General features: G+C 36.4%; 1 protein-coding gene across 1 annotated transcript in view; it reads left to right on the top strand.

The window, feature by feature from the left end:
- CYSLTR1 (cysteinyl leukotriene receptor 1) overlaps positions 1-21735 on the top strand; it is a 54032-nt gene extending 32297 nt beyond the window's left edge. The window contains exons 2-3 of the mRNA XM_032251359.1: positions 11987-12073; positions 20602-21735. Of these exons, the coding sequence (XP_032107250.1) occupies positions 20629-21639 (1011 nt within the window). The 5' untranslated portion in view covers positions 11987-12073; positions 20602-20628 and the 3' untranslated portion in view covers positions 21640-21735. The remainder of the gene's footprint in view (positions 1-11986; positions 12074-20601) is intronic.
- The last annotated feature ends 130 nt before the right edge of the window (positions 21736-21865 follow it).

Below are 21865 nucleotides of genomic sequence, written 5' to 3'. Positions count from 1 at the left end.
GACTTACTATCATAAGAACAGCATGGGATAGACCTGCCCACATGATTCAATTACCTTCCACCAGGTACCTCCCACAACATGTGGAAATTATGGGAGCTACAATTCAAGATGAGATTTGGGTGGGGACACAGCCAAACCATATCACTGTTTGTTTGGAAGAAAGTAAAGGAAGAGAACAAGAGTCTCTGTCTTGTAATGTAGAGAATCCTCCTGGATCTTGCACAAGACCATTAAAAGGAACCTCTATGTGTCTGAAAGAACCAAACTATTGCTGGGATTGGGGTGTCCCATAAAGCAGATACAGTTTAGATTTCAACACCCAAGTGCTTTCAAATATCTGGAAAGCCTTCCCAAGAAAGGCAGATAAAAACAAGCACAAACTGCATAGGCCAGGAGAGAGTGGCATTACATATTTAAAGTGCTGAAGGAGAAAAATTCTACCATATAATAGTGTACCTGGTGAAAATATCCTTCAAACATGAAGGAGAAATAAAGACTTTCCCAGATAAACAAAAGCTGAGAAATTTTATCAATATCAGACCTGTCCTATAAGAAGTGTTAAAGGGATTACTTCAATTATGAAAAGAGGACATTAATGAACAATAAATAATCACCTGAATGTACAAAATTTACTGGTAATAATAAGTACACAGAAAAACACATATTATCACATTGTAACTCAGTGTGTGAACTACTCTTATACTAAGTAGAAAGATTAAACAATGAACCAATCAAAAGTAATAGTTACAACAACTTTTCAAGACATAGTACAATAAGATATGAATGGAAAAAACAAAATGTTAAAAAGCTAGCAGAAGAAATTAAAGCATAGAGTTTTTATAAGTTTTCTTCTTGCTTTTTCATTTGTTTGCTTACACAAATAGTGTTAAGTTGTTATCAGATTAAAATAATAAATTATAGGATAGTATTTGCAGGCCTCATGGTAATCTCAAACCAAACAATGTAATGAATACATAAAAAATAAAAAGTAAAAAATAATCATGTCACCGGGAATAAATCACCTGAACTAAAAACAGGAAGGAAAGAAAGAAGGAAGAGAAGGCCATAAAACAACCAGAAAACAAATAACAAGATGGCAGGAGTAACTCTAATAACACTGAATGCACATGAACTAAACTCTCCAATCAAAAGACACAGACTGCCTGAATGGATGCAAAAAACAAGATCCATTGATCTGATGCCTCCAAGAAATACACTTCTCTTATAAAGACTCACATAGACAGAAAATAAAAGACTGAAAAGAGATATTCTATGCCAATAAAAAAAAACAGCAGGAGTCACTGTACTTATATCAGGCAAAATAGATTTCAACCCAAAAATATAAGAGACAAAGGAGGTCACTATATAATCATAAAGGGGTCAATTCAGCAAGAGAATATAACAATTTTAAGTATATATGCATCCAACAAGGGAACATCTAAATATATAAAGGAAATATCATTAGAGATAAAGAGAAAGATAGGCTCCAATACAATAGTTGTTGGACACGTCAACACCCAAGTTTCAGCATTGGACAGATCTTCCAGACAGAAAATCAACAAAGAAAATCAGACTTAATCTGCACTATAGAATAAAAAAATCTAATAGATATTCACAGAATATTTAATCCAAGAGCTGCAGAATACACATTCTTTTCCTCAGTACATAGATTATTCTTAAGGATAAACCATATGTTAAGTCACAAAACAAGTCTTAAAACATTCAAAAAATTGAAATAATATCAAGCATCTTCTCTGACCACAATGGAATAAAACTAGAAATTAATAATAGGAGGAATTTTGGAAACTATACAAATACATGGAAATTAAACAATATGCTACTGAGTGACCAGTTTTTCAAAGAAAAAATTAAGAAGGAAATTGAAAAAAATTTTAAATCAAATTATAGTGGAAACACAACATACCAAAACCTAGGGGATATAGCAAAAGTGGTACTAAGAGGGAGATTTATAGCTATGTAGGGAGATTATAGCCTACATTGTAAAAGAGGAAAAATGTCAAATGAACAATCTAACAATGCATCTTAAACAACTAGAAAAGCAAGAGCAAAGCAAACCCAAAATTAGTGGAAGAAAAAGAATAATAAAGATAAGATCAGAAATAAATGAAATTGAAGTGATAAAACAATATGAAAAATCAATGAAACAAAAAATTGGTTTTTTGAAACGTTAAACAAAATTAACAATCCTTGAGCAGACTAAGAAAAGAGAGAGAATATCCAAATAAATAAAATCACGAATGAAAAAGAAGACATTACAACTGATACTGCAGAAATTCAAAGGATTACTAGTGGTTACGATGAGCAAGTATATGTCACGAAATGGGAAAATCCAGAAATAATGGACAAATTCCTAGACATATGCAAGATTGAACCAGGAAGAAACCCAAATCCTGAAGAGGTCAGTAACAAATAACAAGATTGAAGTTACAATAAAAAGTTTACCAGTAAAGAAAAGCCTGGGACCTGAAGGCATTACTGATTAATTCTACCAAACATTTAAAGAACTCATACCAATAATCTTCAAACTATTCCCAAAAAATAGAGGAGGATGGAACACTTCCAAATTCATTCTAAGAGGCCAGTATTACCTTGATACCACAACCAAAAAAGACACATCAAAAAAGAAAACTACAAGCCAGTATATCTGATGAATATTGATGTAAAAATTCTCAATAAAATACTAGCAAATCAAATTTGACAATACATTAGAAAGATCATTCATCTTGACCAAGTGGGATTTATCCCTGGGATGCTAGGATGGTTCAACATATGCAAATCAATCAATGTGCTATATCATATAAACAGAATAAAAGACAAAAAGCATACAGTCATTTTACATTTATGCTGAAAAAGTATTTGATAGAATTCAACATCCCTTCATGATTAAAACTTTCAAAAAAACTAAGTATAGAAGAAACATGCAAGAAATAAAAGGCATATTACAGCAGACTCAGAGCTAGAATTGTATTAATTGAGGAAAAACTAAAAGTATTTCCTCTAAGATCTGGAACACAACAAGGATGCCCACTTTCACCACAATTATTCAACATAGTATTGGAAATCCTAGCTAGAGCCATCAAAGAAGAAAAAGAAATAAAGAGCATCCAAGCTAAAAAGGAATAAGTCGACTTATCCTTGTTTGCAGATTATATAATCTTATATTTGGAAAAACCTAAAGATTCCACCAAAAAAACCATTAGAACTGATATATAAATTCCATAGCATTGCAGAATAACAAAATTAACATACGAAAATTAGTAGCATTTCCATATGCTGACAGTGAACAATCTGAAAAAGAAATTTTAAAAGTAATCCTATTACAAGAGCCACAAATAAAATTAAATACCTAGGAATTAACCAAAGAAATGAAAGATTTCTATGAGAAAACTATGACATACTGGTGAAAGAAATTGAAGAGGACACCAAAAACAGAAAGATATTTCATTTTAATTGTTTGGAAGAAATGTCCATACTACCCAAAGCAATCTATAGATTCAATGCAATTTCTATCAAAATATCAATGACATTCTTCACAAAAATTTTTTTAAAAATGCTAAAATTTATATGGAACCACAACAGACTCAGAATAGCCAAATTTGTCCTAAGCAAAAGAACAACACTGGAGAAATCACATTACCTGATTTGAAATTATACTATGAAATCATAGTAACCAAAATAGCATGTTACTGGCATAAAAACAGACAGATAGACCAATAGAACAGAATAGAGAATCCAGAAACACCACCACTCACCTATAGTAAACTCATTTTTAACAAAGGTGCCAAGAACATACACTGGGGAAAAGACACACTCTTCAACAAATGGTACTGGTAAAAATAGATATCCATATGCAGAAGAATATAATGTGACCCCCATCTCTTACCATATACAAAAATCAAATCAAAATGCATTAGAGACTTAAACCTAAGACCTCAAACTTGAAACTACTACAAGAAAACATTGGCGAAACTCTCTAGGACATTGTTCTGGGCAAAAAAAAAAAAAAAAAAAAATCTTGAGTAATACCCTACAAGCACAGGCAACCAGAAAAAAAAAAATGGACAAATGGAATACTATCAAGTTAAAAATCTTTCTGCATGGCAAAGGAAACAATTAACAAAGTGAACAGACAACACACAGATTGGGAGAAAATATTTGCAAACTACCCATCTGACAAGAGATTTATAACCATTATATATAAGGAGTTCAAACAATTGTATAGGAAAAGAAATCTAATAATAAAAAAATGGGCAAAAGATTTGAAAAGACATTTCTCAAAAGAAGACATACAAATGGTAAACAGGCATATGAAAAGGTCAACATTATTTGTCATCAGAGATATGCATATCAAAACTGCAATGAGATATCATCTCACTACAGTTGAAACTGCTTATATACAAAAGACAGGCAGTTACAAATGCTGGTGAGAATGTGAAGAAAAGGAATCTCTTATACACTGTTGGTGAGAATGTAAATTAGTATAACCACTATGGAGAACAGTTTGGATGTTCCTCAAAAAACTAAAATAGAACTACCATATGATCCAGCACTCCCACTGCTGGATATATCCCCCCCAATCCAAAAAAAAATCAGTATATCAAAGAGATATCTGCATTTCTGTTTGTGGCAGCACTATCACAATGGCAAATATTTGGAAACAACCTACATGTCCATCAACAGATGAATGGATAAAGAAAAAGACAGTACATATACACAATGGAGTACTATTCAGCCATTAAAAAAAGAATTTAATCCTGTCATTTGCAACAACATGGATAGAACAGAATATCATTATTTTAAGTGACATAAGCCAGGCACAAAAAGATAAACATTGCATGTTCTCACTTATTTGTGGTACCTAAAAATCAAAACAATTTAATTCATGTATATAGACAGTTGAATGGTGGTTACCAGAGGTTTTTAAGGGTAGTGGGAGGAGGTGGGGATGGTTAATAGATACAAAAACATTAGTTAGAGAGAATGAATAAGACCCAGTATTTTACAGAACAACAGAGTGACTATAGTGAATAATAATTTAATTGTACATTTTTAAATAACTAAAAGAGTAAAATTGGACTGTTTGTAAAACAAAGGGCAAATGCTTGAGGGGAAAGATACCCCATTCTCCATGATGTGATTATTATGCATTGCATGCCTGTATCAAAACTTTTCATGTACCCTATAAATATATACAGCTGCCCTGCACCCACAGAAATTAAAAATAAAAAAATTTTTAAAACATGAACGACCACAGAGAAGACTAATGACAAAGCAACAAATGAAAATTATCAAGAAAGGTACAGACAAAATACTGCAGCACTTCAAAGGAGAGAAAGGTAAAATTGGGTTAAAGGGGTCAAGAATGGCTTGCTATTTCGCTAGAAACAAACAAACAAAAAGAATATTATTACAATTTGATTTACTAAAAGATACTAGCCTGGGGACTACCTGGGGACACTTTTGGATCACTAGCTGTTCCTGGACCTCACTTAGCACAATAGTATATAATTGATTCTTGTTCATACAAGTCTCTTGCAGCAACAATATAGTTGTATGATATATGTCTTGGTACTTTATTGGTTTTTTTTAAAGAGATAGGGTCTCGATCTGTCGCTGAAGTTGGAGTGCACTGGTACAATTATGGCCCACTGCAGCCTTGACCTCATGGGCTCAAGCAATTCTCCCCCATGAGCCTTCTTAGTAGCTAGGACTACAGGCACTATGCCACCATACTTGGCTAATTGTTTTTATCATTTTTTTGTTGTTGTTGTTCGTTTTTTTCTGAGAGAACTAATTTTTTGTAATTATCTTACCATTCATGTCCCTTAAAAACAGCTATACTGAGGTAGAATTGACATACAGTAATCTGCACATATTTAAAGTGTACAATTTGATGAGTTTTCACACATGCATATACCCATGAAACCATCATCATAATCAAGATAGTGAATATATCCATCACCCCAAAGTTTCCCCTTTGTAATTTCTCCCTTTTGCCTCTAGTTATGGGCTCTCCCCTTCCTACCCAGTTTCCATTCCCAGGCATCTGCTGATTTGCTCTTTATCACTCTGCATTAGTTTATCTAGAATTTTATATAAATGGAATTACAAAGTATGGATTCTTTTTTGTCAGGCTTCTTTCACTCAGTATAATTGTTATGATATTCATTCACACTGTTGACTGTATTAATAATTTCTTCATTTTAAGTGAAAACTCCAGCTTTTTAAAGGTATAATTTACACATAAAATTTGCCCATTATAAGTGTACAATTATTTATAGTAAATTTCCAGAACTGTGCAGTCATCACCACAGTGTAATTTTAGAACATATACACCACCCCCCAGAAGAACCTTTGTGTCCAGCTGTAATCATGCCCTGCTCCCACTGTGGATTCAGGCAACTATCACCTGTCTCTATTAGGTTTGTCTTTTTGGGATATTTCAGATAAATGGAATAAGAAAAATGTGGTCTTTTGCATATAACTTTTCCATTTAGCAAATATTCTTGAGTTGATCCATATTGTAGCATGTATCAGTTCTTCCTCTTGACTTAAAAAAAGCAAAATTTCTTAGATATGGCACCAAAATCCCAATCTATAAAAGAAGTTGATAAATTGAATGTCATCACAATGAAAACTTCTGTTTGGAAGACATTGTTAAGAGTATAAAAACACAACCCATAAAATAGTAGCAAATATTTACAAAGCCTATATTTGATGTAAGTATTGTATCCAGAACATATAAAGAACTCTCATACACAATAAGAAGAAAATAAACAACCTAATGAAAAATGTGCAAAATATTTGAATATGCATTTCACCAAGGGAAATATATGTAGGGCAAATAGGCACATGAAAAGGTGCTCAATATCATTAATCATTAGAAAAATGCAAATCGAAATCATAATTTGATATCACAACACATATATTAGACAGATATAATTCAAAAGACTGACCATAACAAGTATGAGCATATGGAGATATGGAGAAGATACCTAGTAATATACGCACATTGCCCACCTTAAAAAGCAGTTCATCAGTTTTTTAAAAGTTTAACATATCTTATAATCCAGCTACCCAAGAAAAATGAAAACATGCCCATATAGAAACTTGTACATAAATGTTTGTGGCAGCTTTATTTGTAATAATCAAAACCTGAAAGCAACCCATATGTCCATCAATGAGTAAATGTATAAACAATTTGTATATCTATGTAATAAATCCTATTCAGCAACAATTTTTTATTTTTTGTAGAGTCATGTTCTTGCTATGGTGCCTATGCTTGTCTCAAACTCCTGACCTCAAGCAACCCTCCCATCTCACTCTCCCAAAGCACTGAAATTACACAACTAACCTGGTGCCTGATATTCTCAGAAAATCTCTGGGCTATCTTATTTATCTTGTTCACTAGAGCTTGACCAGGTTACAGGTTCAACAGATGCTAAGGGCTGATGCAGAAAAAGTATCCTCTTCCTTATAAGAATAGGGGTTCCTTAAATATTTGATAACCTGAACTGAATGGGACTTAACATGAGCCAAATAAAAGATGTGAATAGATCCTGAATTAAACAACTAAAATCAAAATCACATAACCACATTTTACTTCATTAACTCACCTTTACCCTCCCTGTCTTCCAGTTAGCAATGGTAGAGCCCAGTATTGACAGAGCTCCGTTTAGAGACAAGAGTCCTCAAGGAACTGAAAAGGAAAGAGAAGCAAGGAGTGAAAGTATTGAGTATCTACTATGAAGGCTAATTCCTAAAGGAACCATAGAAGACCCTTCAGAATCCTGAACTTGAAAAATACTATATTGTTGCCCAGACAATGTGACATTTACTCATTTGTGTATGTAAAGATTGTACTAAATTGTAACTGTACAGCCACCATGGAAATGGATAACTAAATAGTGCATTAGGCTGGTAATATTACAATTCTCATAGATGGGTCTTAGAAATTCATAAACTTTCTTTCTTGTCCCACACAAGGGAAAAATATAAGGTTTTGTCAAAACACAAAACTGTGACAGAGCCAAGTTAATTTTCTACACAGATGAGTAGAATCATTTAATTTCAGGATGAGAAAGGATTTTTATACATTCAACATTCACTCACAAGGTCTTTATTGATGTACAAAGACCTGGGACAAGCTGAACAAACTAAAAAATATATATTTATCCTCTGATTGACAAAATATAAAAGACAACACTGAGTAATTTTGCACTGGTAACACAAACTTTACACAGACTGTAGTAGGTTACATATGTCAAATCCTTATCTAGAGAAGAAGGAACAATTTGGGGTGGGAGAAGAAAGTGGAGAAGATCCGAGAAATGATTATCTGAATACAAGGGGGTCTCAAACTGCAATATTGCAGCTGTGGGTTTAGGTTTCTACTTTTAAAACTAGACTATATTTTTAAATTATACTTTAAGTTCTGGGGTACATATGCAGAATGTGCAGATTTGTTACATAGATATAAATGTGCCATGGTGGTTGGCTGCATCCATTCCCCCATCATCTACATTAGGTATTTCTCTCAATGTTATCCCTCCCCATTTCTCATCCCCTGCTATCCCTCCCCTGGCCCCCACACCACCCAACAAGCCCCAGTGTGTGATATTCCCTTCCCTGTGTCCATGTGTTCTCATTGTTCAACACCCACTTATGAGTGAGAACATGCAGTGTTTAGTTTCCTGTTCTTGTGTCAGTTTGCTGAGGATGACGGTTTCCAGTTTCATCCATGTCCCTGCAAAGGACATGAACTCATCCTCTTTATAACTGCATAGTATTCCATGGTGTATATGTGCCACGTTTTCTTTATCCAGTCTATCATTGTTGGGCATTTGGGTTGGTTCTAGGTCTTTGCTATTGTAAACAGTGTGGCAGTAAATATACATGTGCGTGTGTCTTTACAATAGAATGATTTATAATCCTTTGGGTATATACCCAGTAATGAGATTGCTGGGTCAAATGGTATTTCTATTTCTAGATCCTTGAGGAATCGCCACACTGTCTTCCACAATGGTTGAACTAATTTACACTTCCACCAACAGTGTAAAGTGTTCCTATTCTTCCACATCCTCTCCTCTTTATCCAGTCTATCATTGATGGGCATTTGGGTTGGTCCCAAGTCTTTGCTATTGTAAACAGTGCTTCAGTAAACATACGTGCACATGTGTCTTTATAACAGAATGATTTATAATCCTCTGGGTATATACCCAGTAATGGGATTGCTGGGTCAAATGGTATTTCCAGTTCTAGATCCTTGAGAAATCACCACACTGTCTTCCACAATGGTTGAACTAATTTACACTCCCACCAACAGTGTAAAAGTGTTCCTATTTCTCCACATCCTCTCCAGCATCTTTTGTCTCCTGATTTTTTTCATTATTATTATACTTTAATTTCTGGGGTACATGTGTAGATTGTGCAGGATTGTTACACAGGTATACACATGTCATGGTGGTTTGCTGCATCCATCCCCCCCATCATCTACATTAGGTATTTCTCCTAATGTTATCCCTCCCCAATCCCCCCAACCCTGCTGTCCCCCCCCAGCTCTCCCACCCCCAACAGGCCCCAGTGTGTGATATTCCCCTCCCTGTGTCCATGTGTTCTCATTGTTCAACGCCCACTATGAGTGAGAACATGCAGTGTTTGGTTTTCTGTTCTTGTGTCAGTTTGCTGAGAATGATGGTTTCCAGCTTCATCCATGTCCCTGCAAATGACATGAACTGATCCTTTTTTATGGCTGCATAGTATTCCATGGTGTACATGTGCCACATTTTCTTTATCCAGTCTATCATTGATGGGCATTTGGGTTGGTCCCAAGTCTTTGCTATTGTAAACAGTGCCACAATGAACATACATGTGCATGTGTCTTTATAATAGAATGATTTATAATCCTTTGGGTATATACCGAGTAATGGGATTGCTGGTTCAAATAGTATTTTTATTTCTAGATCCTTGAGGAATTGCTACATTGTCTTCCACAATAAGAAACTATCATTAGAGTGAACCGGCAATCAACAGAATGGGAAAAATTTTTACAATCTACCCATCTGACAAAGGGCTAATATCCAGAATCTACAAAGAACTTAAACAAATTTATAAGAAAAAAATAGCCCCATCAAAAAGTGGGAGAAGGATATGAACAGACACTTTTCAGAAGAAGACATGAGGCATCCAACAAACATATGAAAAAATGCTCATCATCACTGGTCATTAGAGAATTGCAAATCAAAACCACACTGAGATACCATCTCATGCCAGTTAGAATGGCAATCATTAAAAAACCTGGAGACAACAGATGCTGGAGAGGATGTGGAGAAATAGGAACGCTTCTACACTGTTGGTGGGAGTGTAAACTAATAGACTATATTTTTTTATTTTTGTATTTCTTTTATTTTCCTTTTGATTTTCTTTTATTTCAGTACAGTTACTTTAGAAAGTTCCAGCCTGTTTCTACTTGCTAAGATTAAACTGGGGTGGGGAGTTGGGGAGGGATAACATGGGGAGAAATGCCACATATACATGATGGGGAGGAAGGCAGCAAACCACATTGCCATGTATGTACCTATGCAACAATCTTGCATGTTCGTTACATGTACCCAAAAACCCAAAATGCAATAAAATATATATTTTTTTAAAAAAAGATTAAACTGAAAGGGCCAGGTGCAGTGAGTGGTTCATGCCTGTAATCCCAGCACTTTGGGAGGCCAAGGCAAGCAGATCACCTGAGGTCTGAAGTTTGAGACCAGTCTGCCCAACAGGGTGAAATCCCATCTCTACTAAAAATACAAAAAGCTGGCCATGTTGGTGCACACTTGTAATCCCAGCTACTTGGGCAGCTGAGGCAAGAGAATCTCTTCAACCCGGAAAACAGCAGTTGCAGTGAGCAGAGATCATGCCACTGCACTCCAGCCACTCCAGCCTGGGTAACAGAGTGAGACTCTGTCTCAATGAAAGAAGAAAGAAAAGAAAGAAAGAAAGGAAGAAGGGAAGGAAGGAAGGAAGGAAGGAAGGAAGGAAGGAAGGAAGGAAGGAAGGAAGGAAGAAGGAAGGAAGGAAGGAAGGAAGGAAGGAAGGAAGGAAGGAAGGAAGGAAGGAAGGATAAACTGAAGGAAAGTGTTTATTTTGTTGGTTCTTGGACCACAGATAAAGGAAGAGTAGCCAGCCTCTGCAGGCCTTGCAGGCAGAAATTAAAGTTGCCCTAGAACAACAAAAACTTAGAAGAAAAGCATTCAGATTGCTACTCCCTCAAGAAAGCCCATCTCTGCTCATTTCTTGGAGATTTGTTATACTTTGTTAGATTATTAAATATAATTTAATTGAAGAGAAAAGATACATACTTACGAAAAGTTAACTATACAAGACTAGAAAACAGTTGATCTCCAAAAGTATATAATATACGCCAAATTAGCTATATAAACATTAAGTGCTATTATAGTTTGTAAGGAGAAGAGTGCAGGGTTCTTTAAGCCATTCTACCTTTAAAGAAAACTATTTCTAAGCCATCCCCAACAGATATATTTGATATTGATATTTTTAATGTTCTAACTCCTTTTACTAGCAATCCAGATCCTTGGATATAAAGTTCCAAATTACTTCCCCTCTTAACTTTATAACAAAGTGTTTAGAAGAGAAGATAGAGGAAATATCCTGATTTCATAGAGAGAGGAGTATTTTATAATAGTGTGGTCATTTTTAGATACAGAAGTAACATGCACACAGCAGCAAACATCTGTGACCAGCCCTTGTCTGTATTCCAAGTTTTCCCCTGGGGATGTAGAAACAGATGGAAGAAAAAGGAGACACAGAATTCAATGACTAGCCCTAAATCTCTCAGTAAAGCTTTGATGCCCCGTCACACACTCTGGGTCTGTAAATAAGGCTGCTAAGCCCTCATGACCCTTCTGGACTGCTTCTACAGTTGCTAACTTCCTTTTCTATCTTATGATTTCAGCTTGGGCTTCCTCTGATATTACACCATAAAAAGCGCTGAACACTGTAAGAAGGAACATTTGTGAAGGTACTACAGTGCCAGAAAGAGGTATGCCTGAATTTTTCAAATGAACCTTGCTTTTTCAACTTGCAATTATCTTAACAAAGTAACTTACTTCATTATTCTCACAAAAATAAAATAAATTCTATTTATGTTTGTTGCTAGCTTTTATTAACTCCATTTGTTTTCTGCTAAAATGGCTTTTACAATACTGTATTGTAACCTCTTCACGCTTCTTAGCTATCATTCCTATCCCCCACCAGAAAATGAGCCACTTGAAGGCAGGGATGAGGTCTTAAGGATTTTAGATTTCCAAAGAAACTCTCTGTATTCATCTAGTGGAGGGTAACATTATTGGGTTATCACAGCAAATTCTAAAAAACAAATTAAATGCTGTTTCAGACAAGAAAAGCCATAATCTGTGAAATGAGTGGCTTGTACCAAATGATCTCTACCATTCTAGGATTCACTACTTGTTTGAAAGTTTTACAATCTTTTTATGGCTTAATACAAATTGTTGACTTCATTATAAATAAACAACTGAACCTAAATATCAAAATTTTTAGAAAAGCTTATTTTGGTCTGCAAGGACTGGGAAGTTATTAATGAGGCTAGAGACCATTTGTTCCTTTGTATATTTTTATAATTTTTTATCAGCTTTATTTAGCATCTTTCAAAGATGTGAGAATTTCCAATTTAATTATAACATGTAATGGACAAATGACTAGTCTATATCAATGATATGGGCGGGAATTTTTATTTTTTAGATACAGGGCCTCACTGTTTTGCCCAGGCTAGTCTCAAACTCCTGAGCTCAAGCAATCCTCATGCCTCAGCCTTTTGAGTAGCCAGGATTACAGGCACGTGCCACTGCAACAGACATTATCTGTGTTTTTAACATTACGGTTAGCCTTATGCCTTAGTACTCTCCTTGATACATTAGGAAGCAACTTTACTTACACAGCAACTTCAGACGCTAACACTGGAAAGATTTTAATTTGTATTGGAATGAGAAGGTAACTCCAAATGGTTTTAAATAACAAATAATACCTTCAAATGTTAAATTTGTCCCATAATTAATTTAGTCATTCACTCAACACTTACTGAGTACTTATGGGCAAGATACATATGTGCTAGGCCCTGTGTGGGATGCTTTTTTATATATCAACCAGATAGTCTGGAGGATAAGATATTTATACAAATCAAGATTTGCAAGATTTAAGTTTCTGTAGAAGTTCTTCAAAGATAGAAATTACTTCAGATAGAGGGTGAGGGAAGACTTAGTCAAGAAAATGTAATTTGAGCTGAATGATGGGTCATTTTTGCATATGCAAGGAAGGAGGAAACGGAATTTCAGGAAGGAGGAAAGACCATTTCAAGAAGAAAAAGACTATGGAAAAAAAGACAGCCTGGTGGGAAATCTTATGGCACATGTTGCTGGTATACTAAAATAGTTGTTTCTTTTTTTTTTTTTTTTTTTTTTTTTGAGAAAAAGTCTCACTCTGTCACCCAGGCTGGAGTGCAGTGGCATGATCTTGGCTCACTGCAACCCCCGCCTCCCAGGTTCAGGCAATTCTCCTGCCTCAGCCTCCTGAGTAGCTGGGATTACAGGCGTGTGCCACCACGCCCAGCTAATTTTTGTATTTTTAGTAGAGACGAGGTTTCACCATGTTGGTCAGGCTGGTCTTGAACTCCTGACCTTGTGATCCACCAGCCTCGGCCTCCCAAAGTGCTGGGATTACAGGCATGAGCCACTGCACCCAGCCTTGTTTCTTCTAACTATACTGTGTACAAAAGAGAGAAGTGAGAGAGAAACTTGGTAAGGTAAATTGCACCCAGACTGTAGAGAGCCTTATATATCAGCCCAAGAAGTCTAGATGTTATTCTGAAGGCATTCAGAAATCACTAAAGATTTTAAGAAAGACATGATAGATTGAGGTTGATGGTGGTGGAAGGGTTGCTGGTAATTATCTAATGCCTTTCAAGTGTGGTTCATCTATAACATGAACAAGTCCTGAGGAGTTAATGTACAGCATAATGGCTATAGTTAATATTATATTTTTTACTTGAAATTATTATATTATTTACTTGAAATTTGCTAAGGAAGATCTTAATTGAAAACCACAATGAGATACCATCTCATACCAATTTGAATGGCTACTAAAAAAACATAAGGTAGGCTAGGCACGGTGACTCATACCTGTAATCCCAGCATGTTGGGAGGCCAAGGTGGGTGGATCACCAGAGGTCAGGAGTTCAAGACCAGCCTGGCCAACATGGTGAAACCCAGTCTCTACTAAAAAATAATACAAAAATTAGCCAGGTGTGGTGGCACACGCCTGTAATTCAGGTTATTCAGGAACCTGAGGTGGGAGAATAGCGAAAGCAGTGTGGCAATTCCTCACAGAGCTAAAAACAGAACTGTCATTCCACTCAGCAATTCCATTATTGGGTATATACCCAAAGGAATATAAATCATTCTACCATAAAGACGTATGCATGCATATGTTCACCACAGCACTATTCACAATTGCAAAGAAATAGAATCAACCTAAATGTCCCTCAATAGAAGACTGGATAAAGAAAATGTAGTACAGGCCGGGCGCGGTGGCTCAAGCCTGTAATCCCAGCACTTTGGGAGGCCGAGGCGGGTGGATCACGAGGTCAAGGGATCGAGACCATCCTGGTCAACATGGTGAAACCCCGTCTCTACCAAAAATACAAAAAATTAGCTGGGCATGGTGGCGCGTGCCTGTAATCCCAGCTACTCAGGAGGCTGAGGCAGGAGAATTGCCTGAACCCAGGAGGTGGAAGTTGCGGTGAGCCAAGATTGCGCCATTGCACTCCAGCCTGGGTAACATGAGTGAAACTCTGTCTCAAAAAAAAAAAAAAAAAAAAAAAAAAAGAAAATGTAGTATGTATACATCATGGAATACTATGCAGCCATAAAAAAGAATGACAATATGTCCTTTGCAGGAACATAGCTGGAGCTGGAGGCCATTATCCTTAAGCAAACTAATGCAAAAACAGAAAACCAAATACCACATGTTCTTACTTATAAGTGGGAACTAAATGATGAGAACGCATTGACACAAAGAGAACAGCAGACACTGGGGCCTACCTGAGGGTAGAGGCTGGGAAGAGGGAGAGGATAAGAAAAATTCATTAATATGTATTGGGCTTAATATCTAGGTGATAAAATAATCTGTACAACAAATTATTGTACAGATTTTTAAAAACACATGACATAAGTTTACCTATATAACAAAAGCTAAACCTAAAATAAAAGTGAAAAACAAAGTAGATCTTAAGCATTTTTAACACACATAAACACACATACATACACACTCACACACACAAATGGTATATGAGGTAATGAATGTGTTCATTTACTTTGTTAGGGAAATTATTTCACAGTGTATACTTACATGAAATCATCATATCGTATATATGGAATTTCTGTTTGTCAATTATATCTCAATAAAGCTGAAAAAGGGCTATTACCAAAAATTTCAACAGCACCATCTAGTGCATCACAGGATAAATACTGCCCAATTGGGAAAAAAACACTTGACACAGAACTAAGAAAAAGATTAACTTTAGGTAGTTTTTTCCTTCCACAACAGCACCTGAATTCACAACCAGTGGTGAATGAAGCAGGTAACTAGAAAGAAAATTGAGAAATAATGCAGAAGTTTGGAATAGGAGTCTCATTTTCCTCTATGGCCTCAGAATGATTCTTCTTCAATTTTGGGGAGTAGGGAAAATTCAGGGACTACACGTGCAGGTTTGTTACATGGGTATATTGTGTGACACTGAAGATTGGGGTATGAATGGTTCCACCAACGAGGTAGTGAGTATAGTGCCCAATAGGCAGTTTTCCAGCCCATAATCCCCTCCCTTTTATCCTACCTCCTATAGTAGTCTCCAATATATACTGTTCCCATCTTTATGTCCATAGGTACCCAATGTTTAGCTCCCATTTACACGTGAGCACATGCAGTATTTGCTTTTCTGATCCTGCATTAATTTGCTTAGGATAATGGCCTCCAGATGCATACATGTTGCAGCCAAGGACATTCTTTTATGCTTTTATTTATGGCTGCCTAGTATCAAATGGCATATACATACCACATTTTCTTTATCAGTCCACCATGGATGAGCATCTAAGTTGATTCCATGTTTTTGCTATTGTGAATTGTGCTATAATGAACACAGGAGTATATGTGTCTTTATAAAAGAACAGTTTATATACCTGTGGGTGTTTACCCAGTAATGGGATTGTTTGGCTAAAATGGCAGTTCTGTTTTAAGATTTTTCAGAAATCTCCAAACTGCTTTCCATAGTGGCTGAACTAATTCACATTCCCACCAGCAATATATAAGTGTTCCCTTTTCAGAACCTCACCAACATCTAGTATTTTTTGTTACTTTTGAATGACAGCAATTTTCACTGGTCTGAGATGGTATCTCATTGTGGTTTTAATTTGCATTTCTCTGATGATTGGTGATGTTGAGCATTTTTTTACATGTTTGTTGGCTGCATCTATGTCTTGTCTTGAGAAGTGTCTGTTCATGCCCATTGCCCATCTTTTTAGTGAGGTAGTTTTTTGCATGTTGCTCTAAGTTTCTTGTAGATTCTGGATATTAGATCTTTGTTGGATGGATAGTTTGCAAATATTTTCTCCCATTCTGTAGGTTGTCTGTTTACTCTGTTAATAGTTTCTTTTGCTGTGCAGAAGCTCTTTTGTATAATTAGATCCCAATTGTTAATTTTTGTTTTGCTGCTCTTGACATCTTTTTCATGAAATATTTGCTAGGTCGTATGTTGAAAATGGCATTTCTCAGGTTTTCTTTTAGGGTTTTTATAGTTCTAGGTCTAATGTTTAAGCCTTCATTCATCTTTAGTTATTTTTTTGTGTGTGTGTGGTAAAAGGATGGGTCCAGATTCAACCTTCTGCATAAGGCTAGCCAGTTATCTCAGCACCATTTTTTGGATAGGAAGTCCCTTCTCCACGGCTTGTTATTGATGACTTTGTTGAATATCAGATGGTTGTAGGTGTGCAGATTTATTTCTGGAATCCCTATTCTGTGTCATTGGTCTATGTGTCTTTGTACCAGTATTATGCTGTTTGGTTACTCTAGCTTTGTACTGTAGTTTGAAGTTGGATAGTGTGATGGCTCTGGCTTTGTTCTTCTTGTTTAGTTTGCTTTGGGTGTTCAGGCTCTTTTCTGGTGTCAGATGAATTTTAGAAGTGATTTTCTTAATTCTGTGAAAAGCAATGTTGGTAGTTTCACAGAAATAGCATTAAATCTGTAAAGGGGCAGTATAGCCATTTTGACAATATTGATTCATCTCATTCATGAGTATAAAATGTTTTTTCATTTGTTTGTGTCATATCTGGTTTCTTTGATCAGTGTTTTGTAATTCTCATTGTAAAGTCTTCCACCTCCTTTTTTAGCTGTATTCCTAAGAACTTTATTCTTTTTTCAGCTATTGTAAATGAGCTAGTGTTCTTGATGTTTTCTTCCATGTTGCTTGAACTCTCTCTCCCTATTTTTCTGGTCTTGCCAATGAGTCATGAGTTCAGTCTATTTACATAATCCCATTATTTCTCAGAGGTTTTGTTCTTTCTTCTTTTTTTCTTTTTTTTTTTTTTTTTTTTTGTCTGAGTTATTTCTGAGAATTGGTCTTTGAGCTCTGGGATTCTTTCCTCACATTGGTCTATTCTCCTGTTAATATTTCCATTTGTACTATTAAAGTCTTGAAGAAAGTTATTCAGCTCTAGAAGATCAGTTTGGTTCTTCCTCAAAATGGCTATTTTATCTTTCAGCTCTTGTATCATTTTATTGGATTCATGAGCTTCTTTGAATTGGGTTTCAACTTACTCCTGAATTTCAATGAACTTTGTTGCCATACAGATTTTGAATTCTATGTCTGTCATTTCAACTCTTTCAATCTGGTTAAGAATCATTCCTAGAGAGCTAGTTTGATTATTTGGAGATAAGAAGATACTCTGGATTTTAGAGTTGTCAGAGCTCTCCCACTGGTTCTTCCTTGTTTATATGGGCTGATGTTCCTTTAAGGTTTGAAGTTGCTGTCCTTTGCATACGGGTTTTTGCTTTTATATTCTTTGATGCCCTTGATGGTTTGACTGATGTAACTTAAGTTTAGTCAATTGACTTTGTTTCTGGATAATTTCAGGGGTCCAAGGTTCAGCTCAGTCCTCCTGAGCTGTGTGCTTATCTTTGGTGGGCTGGGACCAGGCCCACAGTTTTTTTCTCTGGTCCCTCAAGATTAAGAACCTGCTGTTCTGGAGGAACCAAGGTGTTCCCAGTCTACTGACAACAATACATCAATAGGGACTGCCAGCAAAAGCACTTCAGGGGGTGATGGTGGGGTGGCAGTGGGGTCTGTGCACATGTGCTGGTAAAGTGGTGGGGAGAGGCTGCAGGCAATTGTATGCTAGTGGCAGTCCACCTACAAAAGCTCTCTGACTGTTATGCAGGAAAAGAACTATGGTGAAAGAACCACGGTGGTAGCTGCTAGCAAGTTCTTTGGCTGGGCAGCTGAAGCTGTGCTCCAAGCAGGTCTGGCCAGACAGGGACCCTGCGAGAGTCCTGTAGACAAGGGGGTCCTCAGATCAGGCTAGCCCTATCCTATGAGCAAGATAGTCCTGCTCTGTCCAGTTCTGGCAGCCAACAAAAGATGAAGCCACCTAGAGGAGTATGGTGATCCTTGAGATATGTGTAACCATGACCATGTTCCACTATAGCCATTCTGGTGCCAAACACTCTGGACTCTGTAAAGGCTGGATTTCTGTCTCTGCCAGCTCTCTGAGCAGTTCTTCCTGCCAGCTCAAATGTCCATGGGGGTCATGGGGTTTCCTGTAGCTAAGATTCCAAATGCCCATGGCCCAAATGTCCTTTTCTACTCCAAGCCTATTTCACTCATCTCTTCCCCAGGAGCTGCTCTGGGCCAGGAATTAGTCCTAGTACTGGGTATGCCTGTGCAGTATTCTCACCTTCCTCCCATTTCAGCCCAGGGTCTGCATCCTCCATCTGTCCACTTTCAATGCCTTTTTTCCAAGGATCAATTTGGAGTGTTCCAATCTTCATCACGGTCTGGTCTTTTGGTGGAAGTTCTTTCTGCCTGCATCTAGTTGGCCATCTTGGCTCAGAAAATCCATCCAATTTTTATCTTATACCAAATTTCTTGGTAAATAATAATAATAATAAAATTTTTTAATGAAAGGAAAAAAATGGAACAACTAGATGGGATGGTTAGTTGGATGGATGCTACATCCTCAATAGCAAATATAATTGTTAGCAGTAGTAAATTTGGGAAGTTACATCTCACCTGCCACAACTACCATAGCTATCTGTTTCTGTATCCTTAGTAAAGATCAGTCCCCTTCATGGCTGGCAGTTTTTGTATACTCAAGTAGTCTTCCCACCTTACAAACCCCAACACCTCTCTCACCAGGGAGCAGGAGTTGTGTAAAAGGTCAACATCAGACTTTCAATAGAAGATTGTCTGATATATATTGAGTTCCTTCAACCTTTATAAAGAATTAAAGAGAATAATATAGAGAAAAAAAGAAAGAAATCACTACTCCTACACTACAGTATCTCACCTCAAGCCCTCTCTGATCAGAACTTGTTGACTGCCCTCAGTGACAGAGCTGAAATAGACTAGAGCACGTATAAACTATAAGAGATATTCTTCTTATAAGAGAAATAACTGTATATTGCTAAACAGTAGAAGTCTAGAAAGTCTAGAAAGAGAACAAAAATGAACGGCTACAACATATTTCTTACCCAACAAGTATATTCCAACTAGTTGTACTACATCTTTCTTCAGAGCCTTAATGGTACAGATTTTAGAAATGTACTTTATCACTCTGAAACATTTTTGCCATCATTAAAATAACTAGGTGGCTTCTAAGGTTTCTCTAGCCATGGCGTTCTGCAGTTATAGATAGAGTCAACCATGTTGTAGATTAATCATCTTCCCCAGGGAAGGGAGCTTCATCAACAGCAAATTAGATTATTTCCATAGGTATGGGCAGCACTCAACAGATGTTACCAAGAAAGCCCTCTTCTTGAAGGAACCAAGTATTTTCAGTCAGATTTTATTCTCTAAAATAATTCAGAGATTTTCCAGTAGATAGATAGATATAGACACAGATATATTCATACATGTGAAACTGCTATCTTAAAGCTTTTCTCTAATAGAAAAACAAGCTCATTTGAAAGGAAAATATACCAAATTGTACTAGAGTAGTATGATTTAAAATACAGGAGGGCTGTTTTACCTAGGTCTTGAAGATTTAGAGGAAGACCATCAGAAAAACATGGATAGGAAAGGAGGAAAAAAGGGCTTCCTGGATGCCTGTAGGACAAAAACTCTTCTCCTGAGGAAAAGGTAGAGCTGAATCCCTCCTCATTGCCTCACTACACTCACTTCCTGCTGTGGTCAAAAACTGTACATAGTGACACTATGAAATGAAACATTAGTACTTCCTGTAATTTATGGTCTGGTTAAAATTGACAATTTTTTTTTATATATTGTAGGCAAAAACCAGACATTCCTAGAGAAACATGGATGAAACCGGAAACCTGACAGCATCTTCTGCCACATGCCATGACACTATTGATGAATTCCGCAATCAAGTGTATTCCACCTTGTACTCTATGATCTCTGTTGTAGGCTTCTTTGGCAATGGCTTTGTGCTCTATGTCCTCATAAAAACCTATCATGAGAAGTCAGCCTTCCAAGTATACATGATTAATTTAGCAATAGCAGATCTACTCTGTGTGTGCACACTGCCTCTCCGTGTGGTCTATTATGTTCACAAAGGAATTTGGTTCTTCGGTGACTTTTTGTGCCGCTTCAGCACCTATGCTTTGTATGTCAACCTCTATTGTAGCATCTTCTTTATGACAGCCATGAGCTTTTTCCGGTGCATTGCAATTGTTTTCCCAGTCCGGAACATTCATTTGGTTACACAGAAAAAAGCCAGGTTTGTGTGTGTTGGTATTTGGATTTTTGTGATTTTGGCCAGTTCTCCATTTTTAATAACCAAGTCACACAAAGATGAGAAAAATAATACCAAGTGCTTTGAGCCCCCACAAGACAATCAAACTAAAAATCATGTTTTGATCTTGCATTATGTGTCATTGTTTCTTGGCTTTATCATCCCTTTTGTTATTATAATTGTCTGTTACACAATGATCATTTTGACCTTACTAAAAAAATCAATGAAGAAAAATCTGTCAAGTCATAAAAAGGCTATAGGAATGATCATGGTCGTGACAGCTGCCTTTTTAGTCAGTTTCATGCCATATCATATTCAGCGTACCATTCACCTTCATTTTTTACACAATGAAACTAAACCCTGTGATTCTGTCCTTAGAATGCAGAAGTCAGTTGTCATAACCTTGTCTCTGGCTGCATCAAATTGTTGCTTTGATCCGCTCCTATATTTCTTTTCTGGGGGTAACTTTAGGAGAAGACTGTCTACATTTAGAAAGCATTCCTTGTCCAGCATGACTTTGCCCAGGAAGAAAGCCTCTTTGCCAGAAAAAGGAGAAGAAATATGTAAAGTATAGTTTAAACCTATTTCCAGTCCAAACCAATGAGAACAGTTTCCCAAATGAGTACTTTCTCAAATCATTTAAATAAAATACAATTTTGTATTAATATTTCATGAATACTTAACTATATATGCCTACAAATCTATCTCATTTATGCATTCACATTACTAGATATTTGTAGATATTTTAAATGCTAAAAATTCAGACCATGACTAAGAACTAAATTATAGATAATTTTGAC

The sequence above is a fragment of the Sapajus apella genome, unplaced genomic scaffold (assembly GCF_009761245.1).
Source record: "Sapajus apella isolate SASKATOON/1434 unplaced genomic scaffold, GSC_monkey_1.0 scaffold75, whole genome shotgun sequence".
NCBI classification, from domain to species: Eukaryota; Metazoa; Chordata; class Mammalia; order Primates; family Cebidae; genus Sapajus; species Sapajus apella.
Note: the sequence above shows the minus strand (reverse complement) of the source record. Positions and strands in the feature narration are given on the sequence as shown.